This window comes from Coenobita brevimanus, chromosome 69, assembly GCF_032717465.1.
Source record: "Coenobita brevimanus isolate Jiangsu-jjx chromosome 69, ASM3271746v2, whole genome shotgun sequence".
NCBI classification, from domain to species: Eukaryota; Metazoa; Arthropoda; class Malacostraca; order Decapoda; family Coenobitidae; genus Coenobita; species Coenobita brevimanus.
In genome coordinates this window covers 27,964,113-27,979,596 of record NC_137022.1, presented here as the reverse complement: position 1 = coordinate 27,979,596, position 15,484 = coordinate 27,964,113, and the positions used below count along the sequence as shown (strand labels likewise).

General features: G+C 38.6%; 1 protein-coding gene across 1 annotated transcript in view; it reads right to left on the bottom strand.

Moving 5' to 3' along the window:
• Positions 1–15,484, bottom strand: part of LOC145406171 (uncharacterized) — a 56,215-nt gene that overhangs the window by 33,230 nt on the left and 7,501 nt on the right. The window contains exons 5-12 of the mRNA XM_080277369.1: positions 14,534–14,688; positions 13,717–13,924; positions 12,565–12,728; positions 10,801–10,926; positions 9,495–9,618; positions 8,188–8,378; positions 7,189–7,268; positions 4,571–4,692 (exon numbers count right to left, since the gene is read on the bottom strand). Coding sequence (XP_080133495.1) covers positions 4,571–4,692; positions 7,189–7,268; positions 8,188–8,378; positions 9,495–9,618; positions 10,801–10,926; positions 12,565–12,728; positions 13,717–13,924; positions 14,534–14,688 — 1,170 coding nt within the window. The remainder of the gene's footprint in view (positions 1–4,570; positions 4,693–7,188; positions 7,269–8,187; positions 8,379–9,494; positions 9,619–10,800; positions 10,927–12,564; positions 12,729–13,716; positions 13,925–14,533; positions 14,689–15,484) is intronic.

Here is a 15,484-nt window from a genome sequence, read left to right as displayed (position 1 = left end):
ACCACCTGGTGCAGCAGAAGTCTACCATTCCAACCCGCGAATGTTAAATTTTCAAGTGCAAATTTAAGTGACCGTATGTGCTCACAAAGTGAAAATCGACAAAATATAATAAATTTTAGCGTTTAATGTAGGTTAAAAAAATAAAACTGAGAAGGCATATTATAAACTGCAACAAAACACAATACATGGAGTAGGTTGTGGCGACCATCAACCACTCACATGACATAGTGCTGCCTACCTCTTCCTCCAACTTTATTGTTCTTTTTCTGTCTGCCCTCCTCTCCCTATTTATCCCATCCTTAGTGTCACTACATTACTCTTCAATCCACCTCAGGTGGCTCTACACTGACTGACAAGCCTAATGGTTTCCTGTAAGCCAGGAAACCATTTACAATGCTGGGTGGTAACCATATAACCAACCCATAAGTGTTCCCTACATGTCAACAAGTGGGTTGGTGGAGGGTTAGTGTCCCTCTCTATAAAACAACTAACTCAAAGTCACAGCCACCTCTTATGGGATTATGGCGTCTGGCTATAGATAGATAGAAAGCATGATGTGTCTATCATTGGACAAAATTTGTCAAGAAATTTTTAATACTGCTTTTTTCCCATTATTATTATTCACTCTCATTTTAAATGTCAGGACCAACTTGCCTAGCCCCGGGCTCATACGCTCCTCATGGGGCAACATAGGATTGGATGATGGATGGATGGATGGATGGATGATTATTTTCTTTTTTTTGGGGGGAGGGGGGACAAATTTTGTCCACCACAACCATTGTAATGGGCTCCACCATAACAAGGATTATGTTTGGCATTGTAAAACGATGGTTGGGTGATCAAAGAAGATGAACAGAGTACCTCAAATCCACTGTCTGCAAATGATGCTGTGTTACTTATTATCAATGAACAAGATCTTTACAGACTGGTTCAGGGTTTTGAAAATGTCAGTATGCAGTATGAATTGAAAGAAAACGTAGATATAAGTACAGTGACAGTTTCTGAGTGAAAAAGTGACTCAGTGTCATGTACTGATAAATGGAGAGAGACAAATTGCTAAATAGGTTTAAGTATTTTGAAGCAGAAAGAGATAAAAGTGCAAAGGAAGTGGATAGCTGAGTGGTTCACAGAAAATAGCTACATGGCACAGTGAGATATCGATATGAAACAGGTCTGAATATGGAGGCTCCAAGGGCATTGCATCAAGCTGCGTTAGTAACATCAGCAGCAGTAGTAGTGGTTGCAACCCCAGGCTCAGCTGAATGTGAACCTGGTGGACCGCAGGCTGATGCTGCCCCTCCTCCGGCAACTCACCACCCTCCTTTCAGGAGATTGAGAGGGAGCAGAGGGATGTTTGTATAACCAGGCAGAGGAATAGCTAGGTTATATCAGTGCCACCACATGATGGCATCCCTTTCCACATTAACATCTGAGCTTTGGTATCACATGATTATGAAAAGTTATAAAGGACTAAGAGCACTGGGAATGGAACTGCTGAAGTGGATGGAGGTGTGTCAGTGTGAGTGTAGGGTAGGGAGGCTAAGAAATTTGTATGGAGTATGGAAGCCTCTTAATTGCACAGCAGAAAAGTGTATGTGTTTAGTTATATGGTCATATGGAGTGAATGGATACACAGAAGATAGGGTGGTAAAATGGACATACTCGAATGTGAGTGAATATGAAGGTGGAAAAAGTTACAGTAGGCTGATAAGACTGATAGATACTGTAAATTTGTGTATAAAAAAGCAAGTTGACTTGATGAAGAAAAAGACTTGCAAAGGATCACATTGGCTGAATGAAGTTTACTGTGCACTGAGAAGAACAATGCAAGAGTTCAACGCTCCTTTTTATAACATGACGGCAAACATAATGACTGTCTGGCAGGTGTAATGCACAGACTGAAAAATTATTATAAAAAGATTATATTTGAAAAATGTGCACATGATTAAATGACTGTGTAGCCCAGTTCACTAGGCATGCTGTAGATAGCTCTCTCACTCTCCTTTCTGGATCCTAGCTCACTCCATCTTTAGGTGGGAATAAAGGTCTGACTGATTGTAACAGTTATAACTGTGACAATAAATCAAAAGACTGTTTATGTTTTTAGATTGTATCATAAACTCACTGGGTGAGAAAAGGTATGGATAGAGACTTAATGCACTACACATACATACAAAATTGGAGATCATCTTACATAATATATAAAAAAAAAAATGGAGATCAAAGTACTAACTAAAACTTCAGTGAACCAAAACTGGTTCCTTTAACTCTTATTCCCACACCTGACATGTGTCGGTTTACACAAAAACAACAGGTGGTAGCTTTTTTGTCCTTGGTGAGTTAAGTATGATGCAAGTACCTCTTTCCTCAATTCAGATACAGCAACAGCCAATATAATAACTTCACATCCTTCTGCATTAACAATGACGAATGCTATGGCTTGCAAAAATTCCTATCAGGTGCCTTGGTGACTAAGAAAGAGTGAAAGAAATGGCTTCAGTTGCAATGGGCATAGATAAATACCAAGACAGGTCTTTTCTCACAGTTTTCAAAATTCACACACCTTATTATGCTTGGTTCACTTTATATGGTTGACGTAGACTTACAAAAATGACTAACATCACTCTTTATTCAAGGTGACAGAAAAATTTCATGGGACAATGTGTGTTGTTACCATGAAGTGTGGCAACACTGTGTGGGATGTGGCTGAACTAGATGTTGTACTGTCATGTTATAAAAAAAAAAAAAAAAAAAAATTTTCATCACCATCATCATCATCATCCAGACCTCCTTTCCCACTCTAGGGCAGGGTGAGGAGTAGCGATGTCCAGACAGCCCAGGTTTGCCCAATCCAATGGGCCATGCTTCCATTCACTCATCATTCAAGCCCCTAGAATCCTGGCTCTATCTGATATGCCAAAAATATTCACCACATTCTGAAGCTTCACATAAACGTATCCGATAGTCAATCGAGACACTATTACACTAAAAAGGGGTGCCAAATCCCTGATCATGCACGTCTTCTCACAACATTCATCCAGCCAGCTCGATCTCTCGTCAGTCCCCTAGCCTCACCGACTTCCATACCTCTCTTCCTCAAACACTCATCCACCATATCCCTCCACCTTCTCCTAGGCCTACCTCATCTCCTCTCTCCTTCAAAATCACTCAGATATACCTTTTTCATCACCCTATTGTTATCCATTCTCTCCACATGACCATACCATCTTAGTACACTCTCTTCGATTCTGGTGTCCACCAACTTCCTCATTCCGCATCTTTCACGAATCACATTATTTCATATCCTATCCACTCTGTACTCCACATACATTCCTCAGCACTCCCATCTCCATTGTTCTCACTCCTGACTTTTCATTTTCATGCCACACCAGTCTCACATCCATGTTAAAGTTGGCACTAACACTCCCTCATGTAAGCCTTGTGCAGCTGCAACACTCAAGCCTGTTTCTTAACAAAGTCTTCATAGCACAAGCTACTTTCCTTCCTTGTGTCACTCTACATTCCACTTTTTTTGCATATCTTCCTCTCTTTTCTATCACTGTACCCAGGTATCTGAACTCCCTCACCAATGCCAGTCTCTCTCCATTCACTTTAACATCACACCGAGAGTCACCTTCTCTCTCAGTTACCATCACTTTACTCTTTTCCACATTTACCCTCAAAGCACGACGCTCACAGACATCAACAAAACTCTGCACTAGTCTATCAATCATCAACATACAACAAATGTGAGATATTCCAGCCATCACCACTCATTACCAAACCATCTATCTCTCCACTACTCGCGTTTTTACTTCTCGCATCACCTCATCCATATATATATTAATATATATATATATATATATATATATATATATATATATATATATAATGATAATAATCTATAATTCTGTACTGGTAAGTAACAAGGAAAAAAAAAGTACTGGCTAGTATCTAATGAAACTTTTGTGTAAAGTCCATTAGAAAAAAAAAAAAAAAATAGGGCAAAACAAAGAAATGTCTAACTTATACACAAAGTACTCACTATGATAATGAGGTATGACTTTTAAAATTAAACTGGGTATTATTGTAATAAAACACATTTATTACAGCTTGGCACATCTTATTATTCAAATATACAGTAAATGGCAAGGCTTTCAAGTAAATTACAGTAGTTTTACTATATCTTTAACAGGTGGCTTACTGAAATTATATTTGCCAGAACTGCTTCATTATTTTAAACATTTCTGGGCAGGAGGAATTATAGGGTGAATTTTGGAGGTGTGTCATCTAATAGAAATTATTTTATAAAACTGGATGTTAAAATGCATAAAAAATACTTTCCATCTTAACAGTGGAAATTCTCTCCTTCAAAACACCGTTATCATGCGACAACACTGACCCATTTATAATCCTGAACTCTGACCTAAAGAAGGGGATCAAACGAGAGACAGCAGATGGTAATCATTCAACCACATATTGAGTATTTTCACATGTTAACTCTTATATACATCAGATCTAGACTGTAAAAAGTCACTGTCTATAATACCGATAGATGAACCCCACTTACTTAGAACTGTAAAGGTTGTGTTGGTGGTGGCCCTGGGGAGTCCTGGCACGAGGGGAGTTAGTGTGAAGTGTGGGGCTACCTGCCGTCCTTCCCCGCAGTCCTCCACAGCTACTGGCTTGAGCCTGTGAAGCAATCAAGCTCAAGTTTAGGTTTAGGTTCTTACTTACACCACTTACTTCTTAAGTGCCACTTACACATCTAGTCTATACAGTCAGTCAAAATGTACACACCTTCAGGCTATACTCTATACAGTCAGCCAAAAAAATACCAGTACAGTATGCCCTCAAATACAAATACACAAAGTGAGATGACACTTGAAAGCTTACAAGTCAAAATACTCATTTCGATAAAGTACACTTCAAACATTTCTTCTGGCAGACTTTATAGATAAGGAAATCTATCTACTGTATGCCCTCTTACTGGATTAAACGTTAGGAGTTGTTACATAAACCCTTTCTGCATGCTCTTTATGGTAATCCACCTTCCACACAACATGCATATCTTCAGTACAGCTAATATTAAGTGTATATTTAGTTAACAATACAACATTTTCTTTTTCTTCTTTTTTTTCCAGTAAACTACTAGGTTTTCATTTCGGCAAACCCAAACATCCATTTAGGCTATACTTCTTAATTACCACTAAGACACTGAGCTTGTTATGCAGCTTTGAGAAATAAATACAGTATACAGCAGGGCTGAGAATTTAAAAAAATAATAATAATAATAATGTCTAAAATATAAAAATCCTTATTCAACAGTACACAGTGCCCAGAAAAAAAAATCCGTACAGCCAAAATGTCAAACTAAACTTATTATGGAAAAAGCACACTGATAGGATGGACATATACCTCCACCAAGGCAGTATCATCCTTCCTTCTGACCATCACATTTCTCCCATTCACCCAATATGTACTTAGGCATTCCTCTGATGGTCCTCAATCAAAATTCCAAATTTTGTGAAATAAAATTTAATAGTTTTCCATTATGTTACACAGAGACAGACTGAGACAAACATAACAAGCCAAAAACATAACCACCTTGGCATATGTAATAACTGACACTGAGGACAAGGGAGAAAGAAATTACCCACTCTTGTCCCTCTTCCTATTAGGACTGTAATCATTATATGAACAGAGTACATGGGTAGTGTACTTTCTCCCCATCCTCAAAGATTATATTCTGCTGAAGAAAATACTTGGCAATCAAAGGTTCCTCAAAATTCCATGCAAAATGTTGGAATGAAACTGGGCAAGTGTTTATATGAAAGAAATATCAAAGGGAAGTGTGAGTGAAAGCACTGGAAAGAGGAGTTCTGAAGCAGTAAATGGGCTCATAAATGATGCAGCGCTGCCAGACGATAAGGATTTTTAGCTAAAAAGTATAGTATTTATGAATGACAAACTTAAAAGAGCCTTCTTTCCAGCTGTAGCCAGATACCTTCATCTCAGAAGGTGCCACAGACAAATCAACAAATCACCTCAATATCAATCTGTCCATCATCAAACTGCCCATATTCCCAACTCATCCCACCCTCTTTAATATACCCCTCCAACCCATCCACAATCTCATTCTCAGTATCCCCCTCCTTTCCCCTTCCATCTCACTCAAATGCACTCTCCTAGTCAATCTGTCATCCTCCATTCTCTCAACATGCCTAACCCTCTCAATATATTCCTCTTCCTTTCATTAGACCTCCATTCTTGCATCCCTCCAATCACTTTTCTTTTCAATCTTCCACTGCACTTTCAACCCCCACATCCAACCACACTGCTCCTTAGTCAACATCCTTTCAATACCATCCACAACTTTCTAATTTTTAATTAAACATTCCTTGTAGTTAATCCACAATTTTTCACACCCATCTACCTCCAGTTAAATGACCTAAACTCTCTATGTCACTCATCTTCATCTGCTATTATCTAACTTCTCAGCTTTTCCATCTTGAATCCTTAACCGTATGCACTCCCTTTGCCCATTACGTGACATACTCCTCTTAATTTTGCCTAGTATATCAGTCATATCAAACTCCACACCATCTTCTCCCCTCTTATGAGATAAATTGCACAAGCAACCTTCTTTTTACAATCACAAAAACAATTAGGCTCCTTTCAATGTTAAGCACTTCATTGTGTATGAAATATGAAATATATACTTCATAATGCTCAAAATCCTGCTCTGGATCTCCTCTTCCTATTTCAAACTGTCATTGTAAACTGAGTTGGGATGCTAGTTATGAAGATGCAAATACATGCATTTAGAAAGTATGGTGGAGTGTTGCATTTGATATTCAAGCCTGTAGGTATTATTTAATGCAATCCCATCCATTACCTTAGTCAAGACTTAAATATGAATTGTCCCAATGATAAATCTCTTCAGATGCCACTGCAGCCTATCTATGGACAAAACTTACCAATGAAAAACAGAAAATTTGCATTTTCAATTTATAATACTGTGCTATTTTATGGTTCTATATAACTGTTCACCAGGCTTCAACTGATACCATTGTTAGTGGTGTTAGGCTAGAGGAATTACCAGTAATGGTTAGTCTGTGAGTAAATATATTATGTAATCTTGCAACATTACTCCAGCCAACTTACACCCACCCCCCAATGACTTACACAGTATCTTACAGAAGGAATTTGAAATAGGGTAACTACCTCTCGCATCTGCTTCCCCTTCTTCTTACTTCTTCCCGTAGCTGTGCAAATGAGGACATACAATTAATATATGAGTTTTAAAAAATAGGATATCATCACTATAATATCAATGATTATTGTTGCCTAACCATTTCATGCCACAGAAGAATCAGAAACTAAGCTATACATATATCCAGCAAAACCTCTCCTGCAATTTGGGGTCCATGAAAAACCTCACGTTAGTGGAACCTGAGTCAGACAAATTGAACTTTTCATGGTGAAAACTAACATGGAATGGAACCTTTCAAGAACACAACTCTCATACTCCCTCCAACCCCAGTGCACTCAACTTTTTCAAAAATATTTATACCACTGAAATCAGTATATTTTTAACTGCATTTAAAGTATGTTAGAAACAATCCACAAGGAAAGGGCAAGAGCAGCAAAAGATTATTATAATGTAAAGGACAATGCTGAACCTGTCAGGAAACCTAAGGAATAGCACACACAATACAATATATATCATATACAGACAAGACAATTTTCACCAACTGGATTCTCTACATTTTTTAACTACTGTCTATTTCAAGCACACCTAAAACAAAATTAAGCACATGAAAAAGGCAACAGCAGCAAAAACTTAAAAATGTCAACAAATGATGCTGATCCTGTAAGGAAACCTTTGGATTAACACACTTACATTATGGACAATTTTAATTACTACTGTACGGTGCCTATACACCCTAATATGTGCCTAATACAGGTAATTTTCCAAGTTTTCCCATTTTTTTAGAAGTAAATGGCATGAGAAGAAACAGCAACTAAGCAATCATGTAAGGCTTTAAAATTTCTCTTCTAAGCTAAATAATATCATCTGATGCAGTAAGCATAAAATCTAAAATGGAAAAAAAAGAAAAGTCATAGGACTGAAGGAATTATAAAAATACACTTTGTGTCTGTTTTATGTAATTTGGTACTTACAATATTCTGTCTCTAGGGGTAGAGGTGCCTTTTGATAGTATCCAGAAAGCTTCTTGTAACTGGGAACATTGGGTATTACTGAACCCCCTACTGCTCCCCCACCACAAGGTGTCCCTCGGCCCTGTTGGTGCCAAGGTGACCTTGGGGGGGATGGGGGAACCTTCTCCAGCGATTCATACGGTACTTTAATTCTGCGGGAGAAATATCTGTCATCATCATCGTCATCCTAACTATACATTACGTACATCCATATATCTAATCCTATGTTGTCCCATGAGAAGCATAGGAGCCTAGAGCTAGGCAAGTTGGTGTACAGGAAACCATTTGGCCTGTCACTCAGTGCAGTCACCCATAGACAGAAGGAAGAGCAAAGAAGGAAAGAAAGACAGAAGAGGAAGGAAAGAAAAAAGGAAGGAAGAGAGGAAATGGTAATCACCCAAGAGCAGCACTACATCAAGTGAGTGGATGGTGAGTGTCCCCACCTACCATTACATTATACCATACATAAATTGATTAATTAAAAATGAGTTACAACTGAATGTGTACTTTAAATCTTTATTCTTATCAACAAAATATTGCCAAAATAATCAGCTGTTCTATATAAAAATAATTCTCCCAAATACAAGATACAAAGCTTCATAAAATGCTTATTATATCAGGAACGAAAAAAAAAATAATAATAATAATAATAAGCACAGTATATTACCAGTAAGCATTTCTACGTGTTTCCTCGTACTGTACAGTACTTGTAACTGATGTACTACTTACGTAGGTCACATTTCTGACCAAGTATTATTTCACAGTACGGTACCGATATGTACAAATTAATCAATTGGTCTCACAAATGCCTTACTCCCTCCTGGCACCTTTCCCTCTGGGCATGGCCATGACCATTGCCTCCAGGCTGCTCTGTCGTTACATATTTCTCATTCTTTTAACTGCTCTTCTTCCTTTCCCAGCTATTAAATTCTTCAGCTCTCTTCTAATATGAAGATGAAAGTCTTCCCCTTGCCACACCACCAATTACCTCACTTTTAAACTCTTCTTGCTTTCTATAGTCACATCTATAGCCTTTCAGTTTGTTTCTCTTCCTCCACTCCAAACTACACTACACATTTTCTGCTCTATCTTCCATACCAATATGCATAAGTATCAAAGAAGATGGAAAGCTATATCTGAAATAATTTAGTTATATGACACTTCAGAAACAATTCATATATAGCTGTGAACATTTTTATGATGGTTCCAAGTCTGAAAGAAATATAAATGTAATAAAACAGCAAGTAATGAAAGCCTGTCTACTTTACCTCCTACCAATCTCCTCAATGAAAACATCAACAGGTCCTTTGTTCTCAGACATCTCCTGTATATGCCCATGATACACATCCACCTTCTCTTCTTCCTGCTTAGCATCTTGACTATCAACATTAGCTGAAAACAGGATTCTGAATTATTTTAAAGTTCATTTGATATAATTTTTTTTTCATCATCATCATCATCATCCGGACCTCCTTTCCCATCCAAGGGCAGGGTGAGGAGCAGCAATGTCCAGACAGCACAAACTTGCCCAATCCAAATAGGCCACACTTCCGTTCACTCATCATTCAAGCCCCCGGAATCCTGGCTCCACCGGATATGCCAAAAAACATTCACCACAGTCTGCAGCTTCACACAAACGTATCCGGTTGACTCAATCCGGACACAGCCATGAACACAACGGATGCCAAAATCCCTGACCATGCATTTCTCCTCACCACATTACTCCAGCCAGCTCGATCTCTAGTCAGTTCCCCATCCTCACCGACTTCCAAACCTCTCTTCCTCAAACAATCATCCAGCATATCTCTCTACCTTCTCCTTGGCCTACCTCGCCTCCTCCCTCCTTCAAATTCGCTCCGGTATACCTTTTTATATATATATATATATTTTTATATATTTAATAATCAGGAACATTATCATCCCCTATCCCTATTTCCAAGTATTAAACTGGGTGGGAAGGATAAAGAACTATCTACATAGTACCCAAAGAAACTGTCCACACATCCAAACACTTATCAAGCAACTCTTCTTCTCACTAATAAACTGGGTGGGTACTATTGTCAGGATCCACAGATATGAGTAAGAAAGCATGACAGTAGGAGAAATAAGAACAGACACTCTAGTGAGACTGATCACACATCCATTCCCTCATCATGCAAGCCTCTGACATTCCTGGCCCCACCTTACACACAAATCATCCACACCAACTATTTCTTCTAGAATGCACTTAATAAATGCCTGTGGGACTGAACCAATCCATCGAGGGGAAAAAAAAAAAAAAAAAAATGCAACCCTTGCCATTTCCATCTCTTTACATGGTGGCACAATAATGATTTTAAAAAGTGACTCCACTGTCCAGTTGTCAAAATGCCCTTCAGCTCTCTCCCAATTCCCTGAAAGGTGGCTGGTAGGTTGCACGCGGAGGGCAACTTCAGTCTGTAATCTACCAGGTTCATATTCAGATAAACCTAGGGTTCCTACTAGTAATACCAAAACTGCATGCAAAGATTAAGTATTAAGAACTTTTTTCTCCTAATTCTGAATCACGTAGTTTGCAAGGAATGTGGATCTTACCTTGCCTGGCAGTGTGGGCTTTCCTCATATTTTCAATTTCTTTCCTGTCAGGCAAGAGTTCCAGTTTGATAAACACCTTCACTCCAGCCTGAAAGCCATTGCTATCAAACGGACCATAGCGAGCTTCTGCAATGAAAAATGATGAGTATAACTAGACAAAGCCCATTACAGATAAAATTTATTACTGTTATATAGCACAAAATAATACCTCGAAGGTAATGAAGCAAAATCTCCCCCTCAAAAATGAGGAACAGTATACAGGTATTTCAACATACAATCTGTGTCACCTATCATCAACAATCTACCTCCTCCATTCATATCAGGACATGCAATTTTTCAAGGGTTATGTATACTGCACTCAGTTTCCAAGGTCTAAAAAAATAACAATATCTAGAGTATCAAGGCCTCGACAGTTCCTCCTCCCCTTTACACAACAATTTCCCAACAGCTAAAGGGACATAATCTCCATGTTATTACTAAGCAGCCTTCCTAATTCAGCACCCACAGCAATGGTGCAACTTTCCTCTATATCATTTCAGGATGCTTTGAAGAGTTCTATAGCAAAATATAAAAACTGGTACCCTGGATCACTTCACTCATAAATATGTGGAAGAAGACATGAAATTTTAAGATGATATTCACTTAAAATATACATGGCAACCTTGTAACCGAATCTTTTCTTAGACACAGCTCTTTTCTAAGTACAGCTATGCAAACATAAAAGTAAATGCTGTAATATGCACCAAAATTTTTATATATTATCTATCTATTGCCAGATACCTTAATGCCGTAAGGGGTGGCCACAAACGAATCGCCTCCATGTCGCCCTGTCCCTCGCCATTTTGCAGCCCTTCCCCCAGCTCACATCCCCCTTGCTCATTTACCTCTCCACTCCATCCTTCCACCTCATCCTCGGCCTCCCCCTCCCTCTCCCCCACCCCACCTCACTCAGATACACTCTCCTCATTAGTTTCTCGCACTCCACCCTCTCCACACCACTTCTATGTATTTCTCCTACAGCTTTCTATCACATCCACATCCACAACACAATGCTCCTCCACTTCCTAATTTGCCCATCTCTCCCTCCATGCAGCTGCACATGCTCCTCTGAAATAATTCATTTCCACTACTCTCACTCTTAACCTGTGTCCTTCCAACAAGGTCCAAGCTTCATTTCAATATATTGGAGGTGGTATCACAATCCCATCATGCAGTGACTTTTTAATTTCCATGCTCACTTCCCTATTCCTTATTATTGCTTTCAAAGCACCAGCAACCATTCTTCCCTGTTGTACCCTTTCAATCATTTCATCCTCCAAACTTCCATCCTTACTCATAACACTACCCAAGTACGGCACTTAAATGCACTCACATTTTCCATTTCCTCATCATTCAACTTTGCAGTGCATTCAGCTACATCATTTCTCTCAAAGACCATAGCTTTACTCTTCCTTACATTCACATTTTGATTCCGTTTCTCGCACACTCAATCAAACTCATTCACCAAACCTTGCAGTTTCCCCTTCGCCTTCACTTAACAATACAGTATCATCTGCAAACAACAGATAAGGTAGTTTCCAAAGGCTGCGCTCTCTTAGTAGCGCCACTCCAACATCCACTGCCCTACCTTGTATCTCTTTTATAACCCCATCCATATACAGATTTAACAACCATGGAGTCATGACACATCCCTGTTCCAATCCAATATTCAGATAGAAATTGCTGCCATAAAAACAATACTCCTAAGACAGTACTATGACTCACCTCTTCTTACAGTGTTCCATGCATCAAATTCAATATTCCTATATATATCAGGGTCAAGGGATTTTGCAACCTTATATGGAAAAGGAGGGATTCCATGAGCCAGCAATGTTCGCACATCATCAGGGTGAATATCTTCTAGGCTTGGCCTCTCATCTGTACTTGTACTGCAAAGACAGAAATTCTTTATCAAATCTGGTTCAGGTGAGACTAATCTGAGTTGAATCAACCAATTCATACCAATCATGCATTTTCCAATTCATTCTTCCTATCCTAAGATGATGTTATCCATCTCAAGAGTGAAGTTTCAAAATGGATGGTTTAATATGGCCTTCATTAACCCCTTCACTACAAGAGTCTCCCCTACAATGTTACAAAATAATCTGTTAGCAGGAAAAAAAAAAGTGTGGGGAAGGGGACTAGATTCAACATGTTACCTTTAGTTAATCCATCCATCATCCAATCCTACATTGCCCCATGAGGAGCATAGGAGCCCGGGGCTAGGCAAGTTGGTCCTGACATTTAGGATGAGATACAGTTACAAAACTCCACTGTATTACTATGGGTAACTGTAAGGGAATACAGAGAGAAATCATTTGTTCATTTGTTTTTGAAGACTTCAACATGCTTGCATGCATCAGCCTTGGTAACCTAATGGCAGCTCTCTATGCTGCTCAATATCTGGCAGCTTCCCTATTCAGTCTTTTATCCCTGAGGTCACATTCAATGACCTCGTCCTGGGTCTTTTCAGTTTACCTCTCACAACCCTACCCCCAACATTATCACTTCACACCTTCTACATCCAGTTATCATCCCCCATCTTCTCCACATGTCAAAACCATCTCAATCCACCTCTCCTTATCACAACACCAATTCACATCAGTCCCATCCTACCCCTCAACTCTTCTAGGTTTACAAAATATACAACAGAAAATTTAATGAGTGTGTCAGGTTTGCCAGACAAGCATTAGCTGGCCACTTACATAATTATGTACAGTACTGTACAGTATTATGAGGCTGCGAGCCAATTAAGGCGTTAAACCACTAACTATTGATAAAAGTCTCACAAATTCTTAAGCAGTACTGTACTTTCCTTCTCATCACTGTTACTTCACTCATATTCAAATTTCATACCCTTCACAGATGACTACTTACTTCTTATCTGCTTCATCCTGACTGTTATCCCGAGAAATGTTGGTCCCTAAAATCTTCTCCACTAGTGCCCCAATTTCTTTAAGTTCAGCTGAATTGGCAGAGTCTCGTCGGAGTGATGCATACTCCTTGTCGTGAAGCATTGTGTCAACTGCTAACCTCACATCCTTCAGTTGAAAGACCCTCGAATACAATATGTCATATATTATCGCTGTGGAAGAGAAAAATAATGTCTGTAGCTACCAACATAATAGAAAATGCGAATTTACGTTATAAGAGGAAAAAACAAACATCAACTTTCTCCCTCACTTACGAACTTACAGTTACTGGTTCTGAGAGTTGGCTTGTAACTCAAAAACTTCATAAGCTAAAATTAACTAATATCTGACACAATATACATACAAGTCACAGGAGATTACTGCAAAATGTAAACATCACTGTTGTACCAAGTGCTTCAAGTAATTTTAATCATCTTGATAAGTACTGTATGGTATGCAATATTCTGTATGTATCACTAACAAAACAGTTGCACAAACTTTCCTCAAAACAAGCTTGTATCTTCAAAGTTTGCAACATTAAAATTTATATGTAGGGAGCAAATAAATGATCATAAATTAATCTACATCATGGTAAAAGTCAAGATATCCACAAGTTGTTCAGCCAGTATCCAGAGCACAAATCAAACACTGTATGCTTGTAACTACCGGCATATTCATATTCTCTATTTCTGTACATACTCAAGCCACCTCTATGATGCATAAGATTGATCATACCTGCTCAACTTATCACACTGGACATAAACTGTAATCATACAACTTACACTGACAAAAACCCCGGGTAATAGCCTCTTCCTTTCTATAGATTATGTCATAATGATTCCCATGTGTAAAGCTCAGCATTAGGATTTTGTTAAAGCCATTTTCAGTAGCCCTGACTGGTGGCCGACCAGTTTCTTGATAGATGAGAAAGTCCACTCTGGAAAAGATAATAACATTCGAATGGAATACAAATATATAGCAGTATATAATTTCAGGTGCTATGACAGTGCATCAGTGACTCAATGGCAGAGCAAAGATTTAAAATATTTTAGAAAAAAAAAATCATCATCACAATCATCATCATCATCCTGATCTCTTTCTTACCCAACGGAGGGGTGAGGTAGTGGCAAAACGCATGCAAGAAGAAAACATGACACAGAGAGAACTAATCAACAGCATGCTAAGTGGAATGGACCAACCATTCATTCACCACTGAGGCCCTTTAAATTCTAACTCCGCCTCATAGTTCGAAGCATCTGAATGTTTCTGGATTTTTTTTGTTTTTATATATGCACTTCCTATTACATATCAAGTAGATTCATTCCAGTAACTGTCAAGTGAAAACCGGGAGTGTCAAACCCATCATAAGCTCTTTTGTACAAAATCCATCCAACCAACTTATTAACTTCCACACTTCACTTACACACTCAATTTACAATACGCATCCATTTTCTTCTTGGCAAACACCACATCATCCCACCTTCAAACTCATTCATACAGATCCTCTTCACCAAACAACTTACATCTCTTCTCTCCATAAACACAATCTTCAATCTTTTGTCAAGACTTCCTTAATCCACATCTTTTAAGAATCATGATATTTCTTATCCTACTGACTCCATACACCTCACACACATTACACAAAAGAATTTTTTCCACTGCCCTTAATCTTGACTTTTCATTCTCATGAAACACCAAAGCCTCACACACTTTAATGCCCTAACCAATTAATT